General features: G+C 44.2%; 1 protein-coding gene across 1 annotated transcript in view; it reads left to right on the top strand.

Moving 5' to 3' along the window:
- Positions 1-24,167, top strand: part of GK5 (glycerol kinase 5) — a 100,119-nt gene that overhangs the window by 16,537 nt on the left and 59,415 nt on the right. The window contains exons 4-6 of the mRNA XM_054040271.1: positions 16,576-16,669; positions 17,501-17,632; positions 23,636-23,711. Coding sequence (XP_053896246.1) covers positions 16,576-16,669; positions 17,501-17,632; positions 23,636-23,711 — 302 coding nt within the window. The remainder of the gene's footprint in view (positions 1-16,575; positions 16,670-17,500; positions 17,633-23,635; positions 23,712-24,167) is intronic.

The following is a 24,167-nucleotide window of genomic DNA, read 5'->3' as shown; positions in this document are numbered from 1 at the left end:
TTGTGCAGGAGGTCAGACTAGAATATCATAATGGTCCCTTCTGACCTTAAGGTCTATGAGTCTATGAGTTCTCTGTGGTTCTTGCCTTGGAATCTCTGTTCTCCATTCTGTATGGTAATGGAGATACCTCCTTGTCCCATCTTCGATGCAAATGAGGCTAGGGGAGTTTCCTTAATTCTATCATCCTTATCCCTGGGGTTTACGTGTGTCTCTCCCTGCCTTTTCATTGCTTTTTGTAAGACTTTCTTTTGATCGGTTTTGGTTCAAGCAGAAGCTGGCGGGAGAGGGAGGAGATCTTTCGTGAGTCAGACAGGCTGGGTACTGCGCCCTGGTTCTCCAAGAACACAGAGCTGCTAGGTAACAGTTATGTATGCACAAGCTTCAGTTACCCAACTTCTGTATTTTCCAGCTGGTTTTGCAATTTCTGGGTGTGACATACCCACAGTACAATCCTGACTCATGCGTAGGTGTGTCACCCCTGCCCTCTAACCTGGGATGCCCTTTGCAATGCTTTGTTGCTGTAGCCTCCCGTTTGGATTGCTCACAAACAGCCTCCAGCATACAAGACACTCTTAGCTATGTCTGTGTGTGTGCTGCAGCCAGCTAGCCACACCTTGGCTCTTACCAGCCTTAATTATATTGCAGGGTGATTCCAAAACAACCTTGGTCCTAGATTTTCCCCCCAGAAATGTTTGTCCTGTACTGCCCTGCCTTCTCCTGGACAATACAAATGTATATAAAGTCAGTTAATGCTTTAATAGAAATAATATGCACATAACTTTCCACCACAAATGGAGTTTCCCAGACACTTCAATTTAAACATACTGGATTAGATAAAACAATAAAATAAGTTTTTATTAATTACAAAGAGAGAGATTTTAAGTGAGGCATAAAAGTCAGAAATGGTTACAAGAAAAAAAGAAATGCAGTTGGTTCCTAACTTAACAAACTGTTAAATTGAAAGTTTTTTTCACCATATACTCTCAGCAGTCTTAGGCCTTGTCTACACTACGAGAGTAGTTCGATTTTACTTAAATCGAATTTTTGGAATCGATATTGCAAAGTCGAACGTGTGTGTCCACACTAAGGACAGTAATTCGACTTTGTGAGTCCACACTAACGGGGAAAGCGTCGACATTGGAAGTGGTGCACTGTGGTCAGCTATCCCACAGTTCCCGGAGTCCCCGCTGCCCATTGGAATTCTGGGTGGAGCCGCAAATGCCTTCTGGGTAAAAAAAATGTGTCCAGGGTGCTTTTGGGTAACTGTCGTCATCCGTCCATCACTCCCGCCCTCCCTCCCTGAAAGCGCCGGCGGGAAATCAGTTCGCGCACTTTTCTAGTCAGTGACAGCGCGGACGCCACAGCACTGCGAGCATGGAGCCTGCTGCAACCATCACTGCAGTTGTGGCCGCTCTCAACGCCTCACAACTTATCATACACCTTTCCCTGAGGCAGATGCAGAAAAGTCAGGCGAGGAGGCTACGTCAACGCGGTGATGGCCTGAAGTCTGAGAGTAGCACAGACCTCTCAGAAAGCAGGGGACCCAGCGCCGAGAACATCACGGTGGCAATGGGTCATGTTGATGCCGTCGAAAGGAGATTCTGGGCACGGGAAACAAGCACTGAGTGGTGGGACCGCATAGTGCTGCAGGTCTGGGATGAATCCCAGTGGCTGCGAAACTTTCGCATGCGGAAGGGAACTTTCCTGGAACTTTGTGAGTTGCTGTCCCCTGCCCTGAAGCGCAATGACACCCGGATGCGAGCAGCCCTGACTGTCCAGAAGCGAGTGGCCATAGCCCTGTGGAAGCTTGCAACGCCAGACAGCTACCGGTCAGTCGCGAACCAGTTTGGGGTGGGCAAATCTACCGTGGGGGTTGTTGTGATGCAAGTAGCCAAGGCAATCGTTGATGTACTGCTGCCAAAGGTAGTCACCCTGGGAAACGTGGAGGCGATCATAGATGGCTTCGCAGCGATGGGATTCCCAAACTGCGGTGGGGCCATAGATGGAACTCACATCCCTATCCTGGCACCGGAACACCAGGCCAGCCAGTACATTAACAGAAAGGGCTACTTTTCCATGGTGCTGCAAGCACTGGTGGACCACAGGGGACGTTTTACCAACATCTACGTGGGATGGCCGGGCAAGGTTCATGACGCTCGTGTTTTCAGGAACTCTGGTCTGTTTAGATGGCTGCAGCAAGGTATTTACTTCCCGGACCACAAAATAACTCTTGGGGATGTGGAGATGCCTATAGTCATCCTCGGGGACCCAGCCTACCCGCTAATGCCCTGGCTCATGAAGCCCTATACTGGCGCCCTGGACACTGAAAAAGAACTCTTCAACTACCGGCTGAGCAAGTGCAGAATGGTGGTGGAGTGTGCTTTTGGACGTCTCAAGGGGAGATGGAGAAGCTTACTGACTCGCTGTGATCTCAGCGAAACCAATATCCCCATTGTTATTGCAGCTTGCTGTGTGCTCCACAATCTCTGTGAGAGCAAGGGGGAGACCTTTATGGCGGGGTGGGAGGTTGAGGAAAATAGCCTGGCTGCTGATTACTCACAGCCAGACAGCCGGGCGATTAGAAGAGACCAGCGGGAAGCGCTGTGCATCCGGAAGGCTTTGAAAGCAAAGTTCCTGAGTGAGCAGGGTAACCTGTGACTTTAAAGTTTGTGTATTGAGAAGCTAAACCTGCCCCCGTTTCTTTGCCCAGTTAATGTTGACTATCCTATCCAGTTACATACCCCCTTCACCCCACTTCCAACACACGTTTCAAAATAAAAATAGTTCTACTTTGTTAAAGCACACCGTTTTCTTTAATACTGTATTCGCGGGAATTTTTTAAAACTGGGACGCAGACTGTGGTGCGGAGCGGGTGTACTGTAGTGGCGCGAATGCAGCTTCTAAACTCAAGGATTGACAGGCTCCGCTGCGGTGGGATGGTTGTTTCAACGGAGCCTGTCACCCCTCCTGATAGGGACTGTGTGTATGGGGGGGTCTATGTGACTTTGTGGCAGGGGGAGGACGGTTACAGATCCCCTGCTGTGTGGCTCTGTGATCCTGCCTAAGGACCGCCGCTTAAGATCTGTAACTGCCCTCCCCTGCCACAAAGTCACAGAGCAACCCACCCGCCACCACATAACATGAAAACAACCTCCCAGACTAACCAGGGTAACTAGTCACTGCATCACTGCACTATGTATGTGCCCTGCTGCTGTGCCTGCCCCCGACTATATACCCTGCCAAAGGTGACTGTCCTGTCGAATTACCAACCCCCTATCCCCCCCTCCTCCAAAAGAACATGATGGAAACAGTAGTTAACAGAAACGTATTTTTTATTATCAACCAAACATGGAACTGGGAAAGTGAAACTTGGACGGGGGCTTGTGTCAGGCGGGAAGGAAAGAACTTGTCAAATTTTGGGGAATGAGAGCCTTCTGCTGCTCGAGCTCTCTGCAGGGGTGGAGTGAGAGTTAGCAGGGACTCTGCCGCCTCTCCTTCTGTGCACTTTGGGTGAGGGGAGTATGGGACTTGGTGGCGGGGGAGGGCGGTTAGAGATGGACTGCAGCGGGGCTCTGTCCTCCTGCCTCCGTTCCTGCAGAACATCCACAAGGCGCCGGAGCGTGTCCGTTTGCTCCCTCATTAGTCCAAGCAGGGTTTGAGTCGCCTGCTGGTCTTCCTGACGCCACCTCTCCTCCCGATCCATGTTGGCTTGGTGCATTCGGGTCAAGTTCTCCCGCCACTGGGTCTGCTGTGCTGCCTGGGCTCTGGAGCAGGCTATAAGCTCCGAGAACATGTCCTCCCGTGTCCTCTTCTTCTTATGCCTAATCCGCGCTAGCCTCTGGGAGTGTAATGACAGGCTAGGTTGTGAGACAGTCGCAGATGGGGCTGTGGGAATGGGAAAAAGGGAGTGAATTCCTCAGAAAGATAAATGTAGTTGTGAACAAAGAACATAGTCTTTCTCTGTTAACAAGACCATGCACAGCACCTATCACATGCGCACTCAGCACAAGGTCGAATTCTCGGCCTTCGCATTCAGTGCCTGGGGTCTTCTACAGCACATTTGAGAAGCCTCTCAGGAGAACGGAATTTCTGTTGCAGGCAGACATGGTAAGCCGTAGACTTGTGGCAGCTTAAAACTTTAATATTAGCAATGGCCTCATTTCACATTGAAATCAATGTCGGTCCCTGCTGCCAGCAATTCGGCAAGCAGGAAGTCTGCTCCTGTCCCACACCCTCGCGGTTGTCCCCGGGAACGATCCCTTTCGGCTGCCCCTCTCCCGCCTCCACCGCGTGGCTGCAAACCAGCGGTTACAGTTCTGTAAAGGAACGGCAAAGCAGTCCCAACACTAACATTCCCCTACCTCATTCAAAGCAGGTCATCATGAGCGACATCACCCTCATGAGGATCTCTGACAGCGAGAAAGAGAGAATGCTCCAGGAAAGCCTGCAAAGACCAGGGCCGTATGCCGCCATGCTGTGCAGAGCAATGATTCCAGAGTACTTGATAGTCTCGTGGCGTGGCAACGTGTCCTACTACGGAGGACCCAATAAGGCCGCTCTCCCCAAGAACCTAATGCAGCGGATTTCCAATTACCTCCAGGAGAGCTTCCTCAAGATGTCACAGGAGGATTTCTGCTCCATCCCCGGACATATAGACCGCATTTTACTGTAGCTGCTGTAGCAGTGACTAACCAGTAGAGCGGCTTGGGCAGGACAATCATGCAAAACCGGACATTGCTAGATTTTTTTTCAATAGTTGCACTGCCCATGACTGAATCGTTAAGCTAATCAAACTAATCATGAGAAACCCATTTTTTAAATTGTTAATATTCCTGTTCTGTTACAAATAAATGTTTAGATTTTTACAACACTTACTGGCTGATCCTTCCCCAGATTCTGTGTCCGGGGTAAGGGCTGGGGAGGGTTGGTAGGGGATCTCTGTAAGGGTGATGAAGAGATCCTGGCTGTCGGGGAAATCAGCGTTGTGAGCGCTGTCGACTGCCTCGTCCTCCTCATCTCCTTCCTCATCTTCCCCGTCCGCTAACATGTCTGAGGATCCAGCCGTGGACACTATCCCATCCTCAGAGTCCACGGTCACTGGTGGGGTAGTGGTGGCGGCCGCACCGAGGATGGAATGCAGTGCCTCGTAGAAACGGGATGTCTGGGGATGGGATCCGGAGCGTCCGTTTGCCTCTTTGGTCTTCTGGTAGCCTTGTCTCAGCTCCTTGATTTTCACGCGGCACTGCGTTACATCCCGGCTGTATCCTCTCTCTGCCATGTCTTTAGAGATCTTCTCGTAGATCTTTGCATTCCGTCTTTTGGAGCGCAGCTCGGAAAGCACGGACTCATCGCCCCACACAGCGATGAGATCCAAGACTTCCCGATCAGTCCATGCTGGGGCCCTCTTTCTATTCTGAGATTGCACGGCCATCACTGCTGGAGAGCTCTGCATCGTTGCCAGTGCTGCTGAGCTCGCCACGATGTCCAGACAGGAAATGAGATTCAAACTGGCCAGACAGGAAAAGGAATTCAAATTCAAATTTTCCCGGGGCTTTTCCTGTGTGGCAGTTCAGAGCATCCGAGCTCGTACTGCTGTCCAGAGCGTCAACAGAGTGGTGCACTGTGGGATAGCTCCCGGAGCTATTACCATCGATTTCCATCCACACCTAGCCTAATTCGACATGGCCATGTCGAATTTAGCGCTACTCCCCTCGTCGGGGAGGAGTACAGAAATCGAATTAAAGAGACCTCTATGTCGAACTAAATACCTTCGTGGTGTGGACGGGTGCAGGGTTAATTCGATGTAACGGCGCTAACTTCGACATAAACGCCTAGTGTAGACCAGGCCTTAGTGACCTCATTTCTTAGGTCAGGACTCCTTCTCCCATTCAATTGCTGCTTCCTTTTGTCCCTTCTGGTGCAGTGAATCGACGGACAGAGAGAGAGAAAAGACAGGTGCCTTGGGTCTTTGTCTCCCTTTTTATAGTGTCAGTCCCTCCCTTGGAAACCATTTCTAGCTGAGATTCAGGAGCCCGAGTCTGTAGGAAAGAATGTTCCCTGCTGCTTTCCCTCACCTATTGGAGCTTCTTTTGTTTCCCTTCCTGCTTGATAATTCTGCTTACTGTTTAAATGCAAATTAAGCAGAGCACACATTACTTTGTTTGAGACAGATCTGTTAGCCAACTTCTGCTGTAGTTTGGAACGTGTATTATTAACATTATATAGGGAAATATAACTTCATATACAATGTTGTCACACACATTTTATCAGGACAATATTGACCAAAAATTGAGTTTTCAGATGATGCCTCACAAGGCATACTTGTACAAAGATGATTACAACGATGTGTAGGGTGTGGACACAGCAGTACATTCTGTCACAGTGGTTCATGTAGTTTTGTGTCTTCCCCAGAAAGGGAGGGTTTATTTATCATTACACATTTGTGTCTCTTATTTACATCTTCCAGCATGTTACCTTTGTTCTGTCAGTAATAACATTTTAAGGAAATGAGCAATTCTATGTAAAAGAAGAATTGGCAAAACCACACTTATTCCAGCAAAACCTTAGCCTAAGTATTAGCTCATCTGTACTCATTCACTATACATAATTACAAATCATTAAAAATATTGCTATCAAAGGTCTCAATATTACCATTAACAATTCTTTTTATACTTCAATGTTATAAGTCAGTATATGTTGTTTTGTGCTACTCTTAATCTTTTAGAAAGGGGGAGAGATATTACCTACTTGTAAAATGCTTGGTGTCAAATGATTGCTTGAATCACAGATTGAGAGAAGGGATTACACAATGGCCATAGTGGGTCAGACCAATGGTTCATCTAGCTCAGTGTCCTGTTTTCTGACAGTGGCCAGTGGCAGATGCTTCAGAGAGAATGAACAGAATGGGACAATTATCAAATGATCCATTTTCTGTTGTCCAGTCCCAGAGCATGGGGTTGCATCCCTGACCATCTTGGCTAATATCCATTGATGGACATGCCTTTCATGAACTTATGTAAATCTTTTTTTTAACCCAGTTACTCTTTTGGCCTTCACAGAATTCCCTGGCAATAGGTTCCACAGGGTGACTGTGCACTGTCTGAAGAAGTACTTCCTAATGTTTGTTTAAAACCTACTGCCTATTAATTTAATCAGGTGACCCCTAATTCATGTGTTATATGAAGGGGCAAATAACATTTCCTTATTCACATTCGCCACACAATTCAGGATTTTATAGACCCCTTTCATATCCCGCCTTGTCCTTTCTTTTCTAAGATAAACAGTCCCAGTCCTTGTAATCTCTTTTCATATGGAAGCTGTTCCATGCCCCTGATCATTTTTGTTTCCCTTCTTTATATCATTTCCATTCTAATACTGTATATCTTTTTTGAGCTGGGGTGACCAGACCAGCACACAGTATTCATATACTGCGTGGGCATATCATGGATTTACATAGTGGCATTATGCTATTTTCTATCTTATGATCTACTCCTTTCATGATGGTTCCTAACATTGTTAGCTTTTTTAACTGCCATTGCACATTGAACAGATGTTTTCAGAAAACTATTCATGATTCAGTTCCTATACCTCTTTGGCTAAAATATCTTATTCTGTTTGCCTATAACAGAATAAAAAATACTCTTGGCCTTTGGAATTACAGTAATCATCACAGCATTGCTTTAAGCTCTTCTTTGAGTAGATGCAGCCATGTATTCCACTTAGGTGTGTATGCACCAGCCACCAGAGCTGAAGAATTTTGCCTAGCAGTACAGTAGAACCTCAAAGATACAAACACCAGAGTTATGGACTGACTGGTCAACCGGACACCATGTGTAACTGGAAGTAAGCAATCAGGCAGCAGCAGAGACCAAAAAAAAAAAAAGCAAGTACTGTACTATGCCTATATTGCATCATAAAGGTAGGCACATCTGGGCCCCATGTCCCTACCTCCATGTGTGGGGCAGCCACTTACAGCTAGGAGATAAAGACACTGAGCTTCGCAGGCACAGCAATGAGCCCCCGCTGCCAGCCTAAGGCAGCATGAGCAAACAGAGCAGGAGCAGCGCTGGGGTCTGTGCACTGCTTTCCTCTAAGCTGCATGTGCTGTTTTCACTCTCTTCCCTCTCTTTGGCCGGGAATGGGACAAGGTTGTAAGCTCAGTCTGAATCCGGGAAAGAAGCTGCTGCAGCCCAAGCTGCTGATGCTGCAAGGAAGCTGCTGGCACTGGGGTCGGAGCTGCTGCTCTTGCAGCCAAAGCCTGGCCTGCAGCGTGAGCTGCCTGAGCTGCTGGTGGCACGCTTCGCTCTGGAGGAGCAGCTCAGTTTTAAAGGGCCACAGCCTGCACTGCGCACTCGCTGATGCCAAGGTGCTCCAGGGTGCCTCACTCATCATCCTTCCAGCCAGGGGCTAGAACCAGCTGCCTGTCCCCTCCCCCACTTGTGGGACAGCCTCTTACAGGTAGGAGTTTCAGAGTTATGAACAACCTCCATTCCCGAGGTGCCTGTAACTCTGAGGGTCTACTTTATTTGTAAAGGGGCGGCATTTGCACCTCATGGCCATAGCTCCTCCCCTGGTTATATGAGGTGGTGCTGGCCCAACTCCCCTAAATTTCTTCTTTCCACCTGTGGCTGGTGTCTGAGCTCTGTGTAGCAGCCGTGTTAGTCTGTATCCGCAAAAAGAAGAACAGGAGTACTTGTGGCACCTTAGAGACTAACAAATTTATTAGAGCATAAGCTTTCGTGGACTACAGCCCACTTCTGAAGAAGTCTTTTTGAGCTCTGTGTGGTTCTTAACCTCACAATTCCTCTATCCCTTTTAGTGACTTATCCTAGTTGTATACAGTTAGTACCATAGTGCTACTGTTTCTCAGATTTAGTCAAGTTTTTCCCTGGTGATGTGTCACAACCCAGTGTTCCCCTCCCTTGGGGAGGCAGATCAGTATTGTATGTTGCTAATGCTGTTGCAAGCATTGCAAGGCATTTTGGGAAGGGTTAAAGGTGTGAGTATGGAGTGGAAGATTCCTTTGCAGGTTGCGAGAGGCCGAAGGGGGAGGAAAGGAGAAGAGAACGGGTTAACTCAACGCCTCAGTTCTCAGCTCAGTCCGAAGATAAGATGTGGGCTCCAGTCCAAAGTTGTGGCGCTCAAGACGGTGAAGGCCAGCGAGGGGAAAAACAACCGTCTCACATCCCTGAAGCCAGTGTGTTTTGGGAACGCTGAGGAGGCCACAGAAAGCTGGTTTGGACTGGTACAAAGAGCATGGGGGACACAGGTCCCTGAATGAAATGCCCCCAAAAGACCCCAGGACTTAAAACCCTCCTGAGAGCCAAAGCAAATCGGAGATCAACAGTGGATCCTGGGCAACCTGTGCACAGGACAGAACTCCCGTCCACCTCTTTCCCCCCTTCTTCGTACGTTACACCCAGGCTTGGTTAGCCCGGGGTAGTGCGTGAGTGAGCATGAAAGTGGGTTAGGGTTTGGGGCACTAACACTTTCTTCCTTCTCCTGAGTGACATGGGGAACCCCCAGCACTCTCCGCTGTTATTTTATTATTTTATTAATAAAGCTTTAAAATTTAGTCACTTGGTGTGCTCCTCCATCTCCTCCACTAACGATCCTGCGGCCTCAACCTTATCACCTGATGCCTCAGGCAGATTGGGAACATAAATCTGTCACAGATGTCCTTACAAGGATTCAAACATTGCCTGTTGTGTGAGGGAATGATCCTAAATAATGACCCTTACATGAGGTGCTTGCTTTGCTCAGGCGAACCCCACATCAAGGAGCAGTGTTTGATTTGCAAATCATTCACAAAATGGACTTCAGTGGGAAGAGATCTTTGCCTAAAACAGCACCTTCTCAAACAGGCCATGCGGCCTGCTTCAGCACTGAGGCCCACGTCAGATCTGAGGTCGCTTTTGGGTTCACAGAGTGCTTCTGTTTTGCGCTCTGGAGCTGACAGTTCTCTGAAGAGATGAAGTCCCAAGCTCTCCCTTGGTCCAGGATTTTGCCAGAGCTATGACATTTACTGCCCCACTGTCTGGACAGGCTGCTGAAACCTTGGATCCATCAGCACCGCATCCTGACATTCCCATGCTGCAGACTGTTGAAGTGAGGCTGGTGGTGAGCTTAGCACCAGGGACCTTCTCAGCACCAGCAAGCACCTACTGCAAAGGGATTGGAGAAACACTACTTTGTAGTGGTGCAGGGATTTGAGGGTTTTTACTCCCACCTGGCCCCTAATTCCCTGGTTGTAACTGCAGTTAATGACAGGGCTCAGCAGGGTAGGTTTAAGTCCACTGTTAAGGACAGGGACTTCAACAAGATAGATTTAAAGGGTAGACAAATCTGTATCTCCTCTTGACTACAAATGCAGATTGCCAACCAGTGGGCATGCTGTCCAAGCATGACTTAGTAAATTTGTCAGCCATGTCTAAATTTGCCAGCTGCCTGAAACCTCCAGGGAGGAATTTTGGGAGTTTATTACAGAGGGCTGCTTGTTTGCTAAGATGTCACTACAGTCCCTGCTAGACGTCACAGATGTCTTGGCAGTGACCAAGGGAAGGTGTCCTAGCGGGAAAGTTCAGGCATTGCTCCCAATGTACAGCAGGCAATAGAGGATTTTTCCTTCAGAGGACAGCTGCTTTTTTTGTTTGTTTGTTTGTTTGTTTTTTGGACAAAACTGACATAACTCTGTGCTCCTTCAAAGATTTTAGGGCAACCCTGCTGTCCTTGGGGGTCTATACACATCTGAGGTGCCATTACGGCGGACAACAGTAACACATAACAATGTCCCTTTGGACAGTATCTTCCCTTGAGACAGTAGGAAAATCATATAAAGGAGCATAGATCCCAGAGGTGGAGGCATTCAGGTCCTGGGTTTGGCCAGTCCACACACCCTCCCTGGCACCCTCCTTTGGCACCCTCCAAGTGCTCATTTTGACTTGTTGGTCCAGATCAGATGTGCAGTCATGACTTCTATTACCTTGTCCCCTCCCCCAGTTCAGGGAGGGGATAGCTTGTTTTCTCAATGTTTGGGACTCTATTACTACTGACAGCTGGGTCCAAAGCACTGTGGGATCGGGCTATACTGTCCATTTCCTCTTCACACCTCCTCCCCACTCCCCTCACCATTCTTCAGGGGCCTTTCTCACGAGATACTGTTCCTTGTCTGGCTTTGGAAGCTGTGGAGGAGATTCCTTTGGAATACTGGGGTCAAGGTTTTTATTTCCGATAGTTTTTGGTTACCAGAGACAAAGGAGAGGTAAGATCTATTCTCAACCTCCACAGTCTCAACAAATATATCAGACACATGAGTTTCCGAATGGTTACCCTATCATCTGTCCTCCCCACGTTGACTCAGAATGACAGGTTTTTCTGCGCCGGACCTTCAGGATGCTTATTTCCATGTGGCAATTCTCCGATCCACAGACAACTTCTCATCATGGCAAACCATCATTTTCAGTACATGGTCCTTCCTTTTGTCTGGCTTCTGCCCCCTGGGTTTTTACCGAATGTATGGTCATGGTGATGATGTATCTCAGGAAGAAGGGAATCCATATGTTCCCATATCTGGATGACAACTACTGAGTGGCAGGTCCAGAGAAGAAGTCATGTCTCTCATATGCATTACACTGTTCTTACTTGACTATCTAGGTCAAGTAAGGACCATTTGTGGTATTTCGTAACATTACAAAAATTAATCAGGTATCATGTTCTGAGCATTAATTGATAACACAGTACTATCAATCAAGAGTCACAATTTAATTGTGAGGACTGCATGTTTGGCATGCCTGTGTTCAAAGTATAATTTAAAAGAGAAAAAACATTTTCTTAATTATATATCTACATAATTGCTCTAGGTTTATCATATTTAGTATCCTTGTGTTCGTGGGAGAAAGGGCTTTTGAGTGATACCCACTCAATCCTTTTCTGACCGTATTATTTATTATCAAAATTTCCATCAACCAGAGGACCTGGAGCTGAGAACTGGGGAGGAGGGGCAGTGAATCCTCCTGCCATGCCCCAAGGGTGACAACATTGAAATGATGATTCTGTAGATTTTTATGAATCAAATGCATTTTTATCACGAACTTGCTGCTAGAATGAGATTTTTATTACATTATGTGCCCAAATTTATATGTGTTAAAGCCTCCTATTTTCCTTTGTTACATTGCTCACATCAGGGAAATGGAAAAAATAATTACATTTATTTCCTGTTTTTGTTTTCCTGATGATAAAACACCTCACTTTCTCCAGGCTGAAGGCCAGATATTGGAGGTTTGCTATAATGTGGGTGCAATTAAAGTGGATAAAAACTAATTTTTAATTAAAAAACATCACAACGTTTTTATTTAGATGTTGCTAGTTTTTTACTCTCTTCCCATAGTCTTAAATTGCTGAACTGGATGTTTAGTACTGTTTCTTTAATTAATTTCCTAATTGTTAGTAGAATTTCAGATTTTACATACAAACTTTTTGTAGTAGGACGTTTAACTTAAAAGCTCATCTGTGTTGAAAAAGACAAATCCAGAGCCTCATTAACATCCTTACTGTGAGAACAACACAAACTGAAACACAAAGTTGATAAGCAAATAGCTCATACTGTATATACAACCAAAACCACCTTCTGATATATTGAACTTCCACAAGTTAAAAAGTGCAAATACTTTGACCAGACTGTTCTCCACAAGTTTGAAGCCAATAAGACATATGCTCCTAAGTCACTTAGGTGCTTTTGAAAAAATCATCTGTAGCTGTCTAAATGTAGGCTTATGAGCCTAACTTCAGGCTCCTATTTTTGAAAATTGTTACCTGTGTATTAAAAAGTTCACAATAACAGTGTGTGACAGGGTCCCTGGGGTAAGCCTGGACTGGGGGACTGCTGAGCTCTCCAAACCCACCAACTTGGGTTGCCTCTCACACTGTGATACTGATGTGAAGCTACAAACCTCTGGCAGGTATTGCACTTACACAGCCATCCACAGTCAGGGACACACCCAACTGAGTTACATGAATGATCTCCTAGCCTCATGAACCACCAGTAGAGAGGCTCCAGCAAATTCCCTCCAGTTCCACAGTCTTGCAGCCCAGATCTGTACCATTTTGTATTGGTCAGCAGCCTGACCAGTGTAAGTTCAGTATTTAGTTCACCACTTCTTCATAGGAAAGTGGAAATGCGCTAGCCTTTGTAACCTGAGTAGATTTCCCAAAGCACTTTAGTTTATTAACTACAGAAAAATAGACTCGAAGTGATAATAAGTGGTAGGCATAAAGGTCAGAGAGAGTTCTTTTAAGAAAATAAAAAGTAAATACACGTTCTAAATCCTAAACTTTTAGTCTAGGAAAGAGTTGAATTGAACAGCTTTTCTCACCCTGACAGATGTTACAAGCAGGTTTACAGTTCCTCAATACACAGACTGAGGACCAAACTCCTTCAGTAGAAAGTCTCTTGTCCTCCAGACATTCTTCCAGGTGTACAGTTGGGCAGGAAGAGAGGCCAAGGGATGATGTCATCGTTTCTCTTTTTATACATTCTCCTAACTGCTTAAAAGATCCCTGCTGTGATGTGGGGTTCTGGCATCCCTATTGGTCAGGCAGTCTCCATTGTCTACATGCTCTCTCTGAGAAGTCTCTGGGATGGCCGTTGGGAAAGTTTTTTTTTTATTTTATTTTATTTTTTTTTATTTTAAAGCATCTACTGGTAGGGTCTTTTATTTGCAGTTTACAAGACTGCTATAAGCAAAAAAAAAACAGAATACTGAGAATTAATGTCCTGATTCTTGCAAACATTTAAACAGTACAAAGAAGGGAGGGAGTACTTGTGGCACCTTAGAGACTAACAAATTTATTTGAGCATAAGCTTTCGTGGTTTACAGCCCACTTCATCGGATGCATAGAATGGAACACCCAGAAAGAAGATATTTATACATACAGAGAATGTATAAATGTCTTCTTTCTGTGTGTCCCATTCTATGCATCTGATGAAGTGGGCTGTAGCCCACGAAAGCTTATGCTCAAATAAATTTGTTAGTCTCTAAGGTGCCACAAGTACTCCTGTTCTTTTTGCGGATACAGACTAACACGGCTGCTACTCTGAAACCTGTCATTTAAACAGTACATAATTTTACTCACCTGAATAGTTCTACAATAAAAGCTGTGTTATCTGGCCCTGTACCAAGCGGAAAGCTCTATAAACTGGCATTTCTAATCTTCGTAGAAAGTCCGGTTTATAGTCCGTTTAGCGTGCGGCCAGCAGGTTCCCTACCGGGCTCCACGTGGCTCCCTGGAAGTGGCGACATGTCCCTGCTGCTGCTAGGCAGAGGAATGTCCACGAGGGGTTCGGAGTTCAGGAGGAGGTGTGGGTCTGGGGGTTGGGGCGCAGGAGGGGGTGTTGGTCTGGGAGGGAGTTTGGGTGCAAGAGGGGGGTTGGGGTATAGGAGGGATTTCACGGTGCTGGGTCCAGGGGCTCTCACCTCGGGCGACCTGTCCCTGTTGTTCTGCAAGTGGCGACCTGTCCCTGCTGTTTCTAGGCGGAGGCATGGCTAGGCAGCTCTGATTTTAATCAATGAATTAAAAAAAATCAGATGATTTAAATTGACTTGATTTAAAGTGCTCTGTGCTGGGTACAAGTTCATTGATGATTTGAATTTTGACCAAAGAATTTGAGCCTCATACATACTCTTATTTTGCTTTCTGGAATCCTGTATTTCATAGCAGTATTGTCTCATTGTTTCTTGTACTCCCCCATCTGTCCATCTATATTTGTTGTCTCGTCTCAGACTTAGGTCTAGTCTACACTAGGAAATTAGGTTGGTATAACTATGTCACTTGGGTCTGAAAAATCCACACTCCTGTATAACTACATCACTCAGCTCTAACCCCACTGACCTAGCTACTGCCTTTTGGGGAGGTGGATTACCTATGCCGGCAGGCGAACCCCACCCATTGGTGTAGATAACATCTTCACTGAAGCTCTACAGTGGTGCAGCTGCTGCAGCATTTTAAGTGTAGACAAGCTCTTGGATTGTAAACTCTTTGGGGAAAGGACTGTCTCTTTTTTTATTATTATTATTATTATTCTGTGTTTGCACAGCACTTAGCAATGGGATTCTGGTCCTGGTGCTTCTAGGCACTATGATAATACAGATAATAAATTGAACATGATTTTTATAATCTGACTTCATTTTTGGAAGAAGGTGTAAATTCAATAGAGTCTTGTATTTTCTTAAATCTGTGAGGGAGAAGTTCTAAATGTTACTTAATCAGCTTGTTTTGTTCATTATTATGGTGCATCATCATGATTAGATGCTGTGGATTTTATTTTAAGCTAGAGCAGTTTGTTACTCATCTATTTTTATTGTGTCTGGTCTGTCCTTTTCTTCACTCTTTGTTCCATTTTCTCACTTTTTGCACCCATGGTACTCAGAGTTGACCTGCATTTGACAGATTTTTACATGTCAAATCTCCAACATGGCTTTCAAGTACAGTTAGCATATATGGTGGGCAGGGGGAGAAACTATGGAAATCATAGAATCATCAAAATGGAGGGCTGGAAGGGGCCTCAAAGTCATCAAGCTCAGCCTCCTGTGCTGAGGCAGGACCAAGTAAACCTAGACCGTCCCTGCCAAGTGTTTGCCCAACCTGTTCTGAAAAACCTCCAATGATGGGGATTCCACTACCTCCCTTGGAAGCCTGTTCCAGAGCTTAACTGTCCTTATAGTTGGGAACTTTTTCCTAATATCTAATCTAAATCGCCCTTCTTTCAGGTTAAGCCCATTACTACTTGTCCTACCTTCAGGGATGTGGAGAACAATTGATCATGGTCCTCTTTATAATAGCCCTTCACATATGTGAAAACTGTTGTCAGGTCCCCCCTCAGTCGTTTTGTCTCAAGACTAAACATGTCCAGGTTTTTTAATCTTTCCTCATAGGTCATGTTTTCTAAAACTTTTATCATTTTTGTTGCTCTCCTCTGGAATCTCTCCAGTTTGTCCACATCTTTCCTAAAGTATGGCTCTCAGAACTGGACACAGTACTCCAACTGAGGGCTCATCAGTGCTGAGTAGAACGGGACCGTTATCTCCCATGTCTTACATATGCCACTGCTGTTAACACACTCCAGAATGATATTAGCCTTCTTCACAACTACATCACAGTTGACTCTCGTTCAGTTCAATATTCAAATCCCCAGACTCTCCAGCTCCTGCCTCAGAGCAGTCAGCATAAGCCACATCCTGCTCTGTTTGTACAGATACAATTTATAGCAATTCAAAACAGTTTTATGGCTGCCTAACTTTTGATTTGTTCTTGATTATGCTTTACAAAAGTGTGGTGGTGGTGGTGGTGGTTTCTTTTTCCAGAGCTACAGTTCTGGCTAAGAACTTCACTCATCACCATGGTGTCTAAGTGCCTGTTAATTTCTCAAACCCACCAGAAATTTATGCAGTTATTTTAGGAATTATTGCTAATAAACATTCTCCTTCTTCAAACACTTTAATATAATTTTGTTTTTCAGCAATATATTTGCTTTAACTTCAAATTGAAAAGTTCAAATCCTATTTTCTTACTGATTTTCAGGAAGACAGGAAAACCATTTCATAATTTCATAAGCTGGCAAGACCTAAGAGCTGCTGAACTCGTAAATTCCTGGAACAGGTGTCTCATATTGAAGGTAAGGCTACTCATTGAGTATGCTGCTTAGATACTGCTTTTGTTTTCATTTACCCAAATTAGGTGTGATAAATATTGCAAGTGCCCCAATACATAATTTCAATAAATTACATTACATGTAGTTTACAATTTTAAACAAAAAATAATGTTAGCATACAAAATGACAGGACACAAAAGCAAAGAAATTAAACACTGACACTCTGTATCTACCTATAAATCTAGTAAATGTGTATAACTTTGAATCTCCTTGTTTTATTAATATGTCACATGTTAACATTGCTAGCAAATTATTATTTTGGCTCTGAATTTAATTTTGTTGGTATGGCTTTTGAGATTTTTGTACTTAGAATATTCGTTCTTTATTCTGATTATGGGTTGTAAATTTGGAGCATATGGGTTCTTAAAAACAAAGATGATTAGTCCCTACTTTATGTGGAAAAATTGAAGTCAACCTTACCTGTAAAGCTACTACTGGCACCTTCATAATAAGATGTAAAATTCCCTGGTTTGCCAGAGATCTGCTTTGTAATACTGGGCAATTCATTTAACCTCTGTGTTTCAATATCGGTCTGTAAAATACAACTAAGACAATCCTTCCCCTAAGTTTTTTTTGAAGCTATATTTAAGTTTATGAAGTGCCCAGATAATACATAAATATCTTCTACAAGAATTTGCTGGATATCTGAATTCATTTTTGCCCAGGAGATATTCTGTCAGTGTATGATGGATTTGTGTGCATTATCCTTAAATGTTATTTGACCAAAGGATTAAAAGAGATAAGACCAAATGTTCGGTCAAAAACATTTAAATAACTTGTATTCTTTTGGAATAGGTAATCCGCGTTATTGCTACAATACTTCACTTTTTTACTCGGAACGATCGATATGTGACTGCTAGTTCTTTGACTTTCACAACACATCATGTCTCTTTGAGGCTGTCCTGGGTTTTACAAAACATAACCGAGGTAAGAAAGTTGTTGGGGGGGAAAAAGTAATAATCTTGGTACATAATAGCAATAGTGACTTTCCTTGATTGTTATCTGCTTGGTTTTTGCTTTCTTTATTTCCTTCTCTCAAAGGGAATGGAAAGAGAGAATGTTTTCTATTATGTAGCGCTCAAACATATCTACTTGGAACAAACTAATGTTGGCTAATGATCTATGTATCTTTTTACAAACTTTCCCATGAGCCTGCAAACACATGTTCATGTGTGTAATTACTCACATGAGTAGTCTGTCCTACAAAACATAATCATATTGCTAGTTTGGTATTTTTTGATTTATTAATCTTAATACTATACAACATAATTTTTATTGTAATTTATTTTAAAGTGAATTGCACTTTATTGTGTAACAATGTGGTATATTTGTATTTTATCTTTGACAATGTTACATTTCCAGTCTGCCTTATCCCAACACTTACAGATTTATAGAAATCAGTAACATAGTGGTCAACAAAAAGGATCTCCACTTACTTAGTAATTACTTACGTAATTTTAAAGGCTTGACTAATGGTGTATAGTGTCCGTTCCAGATATGTAAAATTAAACATTTCTGTGAATTATATTGTGTTAGCATCAAACCTTCTAAAGAACAATGAGCTCACTGTGTCTCCTGTTTTCGTTCCTTGACTTGGCTTTTTCCTTTTCTTTCTCTTTACTTAATTTATCAGTGTGTTTACTTTCAGATTTTCTTTAAAAAGAGAAATGGGGGGTGTCCTTTGTTTTTTGCTTTTGTTTTACAATGAATAAGGAAGACTTTAAAAGTTATTATTATTTTTAATCTATTACCCTGTTTGTCCTAACATAAAAATATCAGGAATGTAAAATATGGTCTTCCCTGGATTTGTTGGTGGACTTGTTGGCTCTTTCAGATAAGGACTTATTGAAAGAGTTGGAGGGTGCTGAGTCTTCAGTTAAAGACCTATTTTCTCCCAAGAATTCCCTAGTAATTGGTATTTAAAAAAGCAAAAAAACAAAACAAAAAACCCCAGAGCTCTGACTTAAAAAATCATTTTCCTTTTCAATAAGTTCACTACATTCAATAAGTTGGTCATTCTGCAAGTTCTCTGGTTGTCCTTTGAGTCTTTCAAGAAAAATAGGATAAGCAAAATCTGAATTTCTAGTTTTAAAGAAGAAAGTAGGGAAATAATAATTTTCAGGCTTTCTTTATATAACATAAAGAAGCAAAAATGGACAGCCCTATTTGCTTTCCTTTGGCAAGGGCATCTTTTTAGGTATTCTTATTTTTCTTTTAGCATTTCTTTTTCGTATCTACAAAACACTTTTTTATCACTTCTTCATATCTCCTCTTCCACTGCCTTCATTTCCGAACTCCACTAAAAGTCACCTCAAAGTCTCCAGGTTTACCCTATTAGGGCTCTTATGTGCCACTGCTAAAGAAGGCTGAGCAACTAATCTCCCTTTGGCAGTGACAAAGCATGCAAAACTGTATGTGCACAGGAGCAAAAACTGCCATTTAGGGGCAGGCCGTATCTACCCTACAAAGTTTGGTCCATGCAAGTTACATCAAAATAAAGCCGCCAAAGTTAGCATATCGCTTGTGCACATGCGTAGTTGGCTCCTTGTGTCGGTGCTGTGCATACTTATCAGGAGAGTTTGTGTTGATGCACAGTGGGTGCATCATGGGTAGGTATCTCCTTGTGCAACCTGCCATTGTCCAGTGCTGTCTTTTGGAAAGTTTTGGCACTGCATGGTGAGGTAGAATTGAGTTGCACAGGAGTGATTGGGAGCAAGGAGTCCAACTTCTCAGTGTGCAACTATCTCCATCTCATAATGTCATCTATATCCCATAATATTCACACCTTTTTAAAAAATCCCACAAAACTGCATGGCCCTCCTCACTGTCGGTCATTTTTGACTGAAACATGGAGCCTACACAGCTCTGCGCTATTGTCGTAAGTGTTGCAAACACAGGATGCACTATCCTCTATTTGCAGAGCCATAAGAAAAACTGAATCAGTGTGGTCAGATTGCTATGTGACACAGTGAGAACCAATTCAAGGTTACTGGTGGCGTTCATAGATCAGCTGCAGATGGTGGTGCACCATTTCTGGGCCCAAGAAATGAGCACTCATTGGTGGGATCACATCGTAATGCAGACTTGGGATGGTGAGCAGTGACTGCAGAACTTTCGGATGCGCAAGGTCACGTTCTTGGATCTGTGCGCCAAGCTTACCCTAGCTCTCCAGCACAGGTACACCAAAATAAGAGCTGCACTGACTGGAGAAGTGGAACTGCACTGACAATGGCAATTGCGCTGTGGAAAGTTGCAATGCTGGATTGCTACCGATGATCGGGAAATCATTTTAGAGTTGGGAAATCACTGTGTGGGGGTGTTGTCATGCAAGTGTGCAGGGCTATTACTCGTCTCCTGCTACACATGACTGTGACCCTATGCAATGTGCAGGACATAGTGGAAGGATTGCGGTAATGGTGTTCCTGAACTGCAATGGAGCAATGATGGCAGTCATATCCCTATTTCAGCACCAGACCACATTGCCACAGAGTACATCAACATAAAGGGCTACATTCCTATAGTTATGCAAATTCTGGTGAATCACCAGGGATGCTTCACCAACATCAGTGTTGGCTGGTCAGGGAAGATGCATGATGTTTGCATCTTTAAGAACACAGGACTGTTCAGAAAGCTACAAGTAGGGACTTTCTTTCCCAACTGGCGGATTACCATTAGGAATGTTGAAATGACAGTAGGGATCCTGGGGGACTGAGCTACTCCTTGCTCCCTTGGCTCATGAAGCTGTACGCTGACCACCTAGGCAGCATCAAGGAAAGATTCAACTACAGACTCAGCAGATGCAGAATGACAGTTGAATGCACTTTTGGTACACTGAAGGGACGCTGGCGTTGTTTACTCACAAGATTGGGTCTCAATGGAAAAAAAAATCTCAATAATTATACCTGCCTATTGTGTCCTGCATCATATTTGTGGAAAAAAAGGGGGAAAGTTACTGCCAGGACGCAGGGCGAAGGTAGAGTGACTGTCTGCCGAGTTTGAACAGCCAGTCACAAGGGCTATTAGATGAGTTCAGCATAGAGCAATACAACTCAGGAAGGCTTTAAAGGAGCTCTTTAACAGTGAGCCACAGTAATGCTTTGTGGTGTACTGTGTTCTATCTGGCTATGCTCTTTTGGGGCCTGTTCGGAATTGTGTGGTGCGTGATGTACATCTGTGAACATAACACTATCAAAGCACCTATTAATTTTGTGGTGTTTGTCACTGATCCTATGAGTTGTGTCACACTCTGCAGTACCAAGTCAGTGGGTGCTTTCAGAACTGCTAGGCACTCTGCAGGGTATGTTGTGAATTAATAAAGATTAATTATTTTATAACTAATATAATATTCAGTAACAGTGCAAAAGCAGTGCAAAGAAAAATCTGTGCAATTTAAAAGCTATTAATATAATTTTTAATGTATTTGAACAGAACTTAACAAGGGGAAAGAACATTCATATCCATTTTATCTACATACACTGTCCTATGAATGCCACAGTTGTTGTATATGTGAAGCTATGGTTGTCCTTAATGTTCCGCCTGGATGGAGTGGTAGGGATAGGGATGTGGCCTCTGAAGCCAAGTGGAATGCTGAAGGTAGTTGTAGTGAAGTGCTATAATGGAGTACTCCATGGACTGCAAAGGGAAGTGAGCCTGGGATTGTTGAACCTATATGTTCCCAAAAGTCTGCAGCATCTCTGTTTGCTGCTAGAGAGCCCCATTATGTCCTGGTACATCTCCCTCTCCTTTTTCTACCTGGAATCCTGGACCTTTTTCCTGTCTGCTCTTTCCTTTTCCAGGCTGTCTACAGTGTTCACCCTCCAGGTGATGCTCATGGTCTGATGCAGCACTGGCTTACAGGATCTCATTGAACATGTCATCCTGAGTCGTCCTCCTTCCTCTTCCTTATCTGGCCCAGGCTTTCTGTGAGTGTGGAGGGGGAACCATTCAAAGCTGAAACGGCAGCAGCTGCAGATAAAACACTGAGGTATAGTCAGTATAGCCACATCAGAAACTAAAAGTTAAGATTCAGAACTCCCTTCCCTTGCTCCCCTACAGTTTTAAACAAGACATGCTTATTGTCTTCTGCTTCCAAGTGCTTGTGCACGGCCCCGCTCTCGGCACCAGTCCTGGTGAGTATGACTCACATGGGGTGAGGAAAATGAGGAGGGACTTGCTCAGTTGCATGAAACTACGAGTACAGGGCAATGGCACTGAATACTGACACCATTTTCCACAAGTGGTGGTGATTTTAGCTGATATTTCACTCTGGTCCTGAGGGTGACAAAGGCAGAGAAAACACAGCTGCTAATGATGTCCTGAAGCCATCAGGGGCCCATATGCTGCCACCCAGTGTGCTGCAATGGTACCTGCTGAAGTTCTCACTGACTGGCATGGGAACACATTCTATTGCAAGGAAGAAATACGGCTGCCATCCCTAGAAACCTTCGTCAGAGGAGTACCTCCATGAAAATTTCATTGAGTTCTCTCAGGAGGATTCAAGGGACATCTCTGATGTGCATAAACAAACTGTTCCACATGACCTAACTCTATAGCAGAATTAAAAGCAAATAACAATGCTACCTTTTTTATTCATACTGCTACCTCTTCTTGTATGAGTAAATTAATGAAAAGCCAATAGCTATGTCCTGTTAAGTTGGGGGCGAAATCACTATAAGGGGAAATATATTTACACAATTACCCGAGGATCCTTCTCATGCATCAGGCTTGACTGCCGGGCCTGACTAGACTGTGGTGGAGTCTCAAACAGCTCCTGGCTTGCAGCATAGCTGAAGTCCCCCAGCACCCTGCCTCCCAGTCACATGTCCCCCGTCCTCCTCCTTTTTCCTCCTCTAACACCTCTTCATCCTCGCTGTTCATGGCAGGGGCTTGTGACCTGGGCTCCTTAGAGATATCCATGGTGGTCTGCTAGGTAGTAGCGAGGTCTCCGCCAAGTTTGGTAGGCAGCTTTTTGTAAAAGTGACAGGTCCGCAGCTCTGAACTGGATTGACTGTTGGCCTCCTTGGGCTTCTGGTATGCCTAATGAAGTTCCTATACTTTCACTCGGCAATGCTGCTGATCCCTGTCATACTCCTCCTCCAGCATCCCCAGTGCAGTCTATTTGCAGATGTTCACATTTATACAGCTGGTCCATAGCTGTTCTTGTACAACTTAGTCTCCCCACAGACCCAGGAGATGCAATATCTCCTGTCTACCCAAAGCTGGAGTGTATCTGGAGCATGTAGCTGGTGGTCAGTTGGTACGTTGCACACAACAATGGGGAATTGCTAGGTATGCTTGTCAAGCTGGACAATCAGGAAAAGGCATTTCAAAAATTCTCGGGGCTTTGAAAAGCAAGGGGGCCTTCTGGTCTCTGTGACCCCTGGGCTGTGAAATTCACAGTTGTGACCAGAGCGGTCAGTGTCAAGCATTGTGGGACAGCTGCTGGAAGACTGTTCGGGTCGATATAAGTAACACAGTGTCTACACTAGCATTGCGTCGACCTTAGTACATCGACCATGGCTAAATGCCACTCAGGGAAGTAGTGTTACTATGTTACTCTAACAGGATACTTATGTTGCTGGGAGACAAATTTAAGTGTACACGCGCACACAACTAGGTTGATGCAAGGCAGCTTATGTTAACCTAACTTTGTAGTGTAGACCAGGCAGCCGGGGGATAGAGGTTGGTCTGCTGTGCTGGAGAGGAGAAATGGTACTGTAAAGTGCCTGGCACTAGAGCTTCCTGTGATTAATACCCCTTTCCCAGAGGAAATATTGTCAATTAGAGAATTATTTTCTGGGGACATGCATATTATTGTCCCCCAATTAAATATTTGGAAACAGGGAATGGGGAGAGAGAGAAAAAATGTACCCCTTTCTTCACATCCACACCGAACACACTTTTTTTTTTTTTTTTTTTTTTTGTTTTCAGGTACAACAAGCAGCCAATGAAAACAACTGCTGCTTTGGAACAGTTGACACGTGGCTGTTATATAAACTCACCAAAGGTGAGTTTGCAAGCTCTGGTTAAACAAAACATATTTCAAATCTGAGCAGATGTTGAATGCATTCCCCTAATATTATTCCCAACTGCCACATTAGGTGTGACGGATTGGGGCTACATATGAATACTGAATGTTGGTCTGGTTATTGGGATATTTGCTGTATGAATATATTGGTTTAACTCAGTATGGGGCTGGCCCAAAAAATAGAAAAAAAAGAAAAGAGGGGCTCAAGGGAGCCACCTCTCAGCAAACACTTGAGTTGTTAAGGTACATTGCCAAAACTATTAGCTTTGATGGGAGGAAAAGCCCCATGAAAAGAAAGGAACAAAACAGTAACCAGAGTTTAAAATAGGATACCCTCTCAAGAAAAGGATACGGTAGTTGTTTGGGGGATCTAGTCAGAGACACAGGGTTGAATAGGCAGTTTTTGAAGATATTAGGCTTGCCTAGATTACCATC

The sequence above is a fragment of the Malaclemys terrapin genome, chromosome 9 (genome assembly GCF_027887155.1).
Source record: "Malaclemys terrapin pileata isolate rMalTer1 chromosome 9, rMalTer1.hap1, whole genome shotgun sequence".
NCBI classification, from domain to species: domain Eukaryota; kingdom Metazoa; phylum Chordata; order Testudines; family Emydidae; genus Malaclemys; species Malaclemys terrapin.
This window is presented reverse-complemented; position numbering and strand designations above follow the sequence as displayed.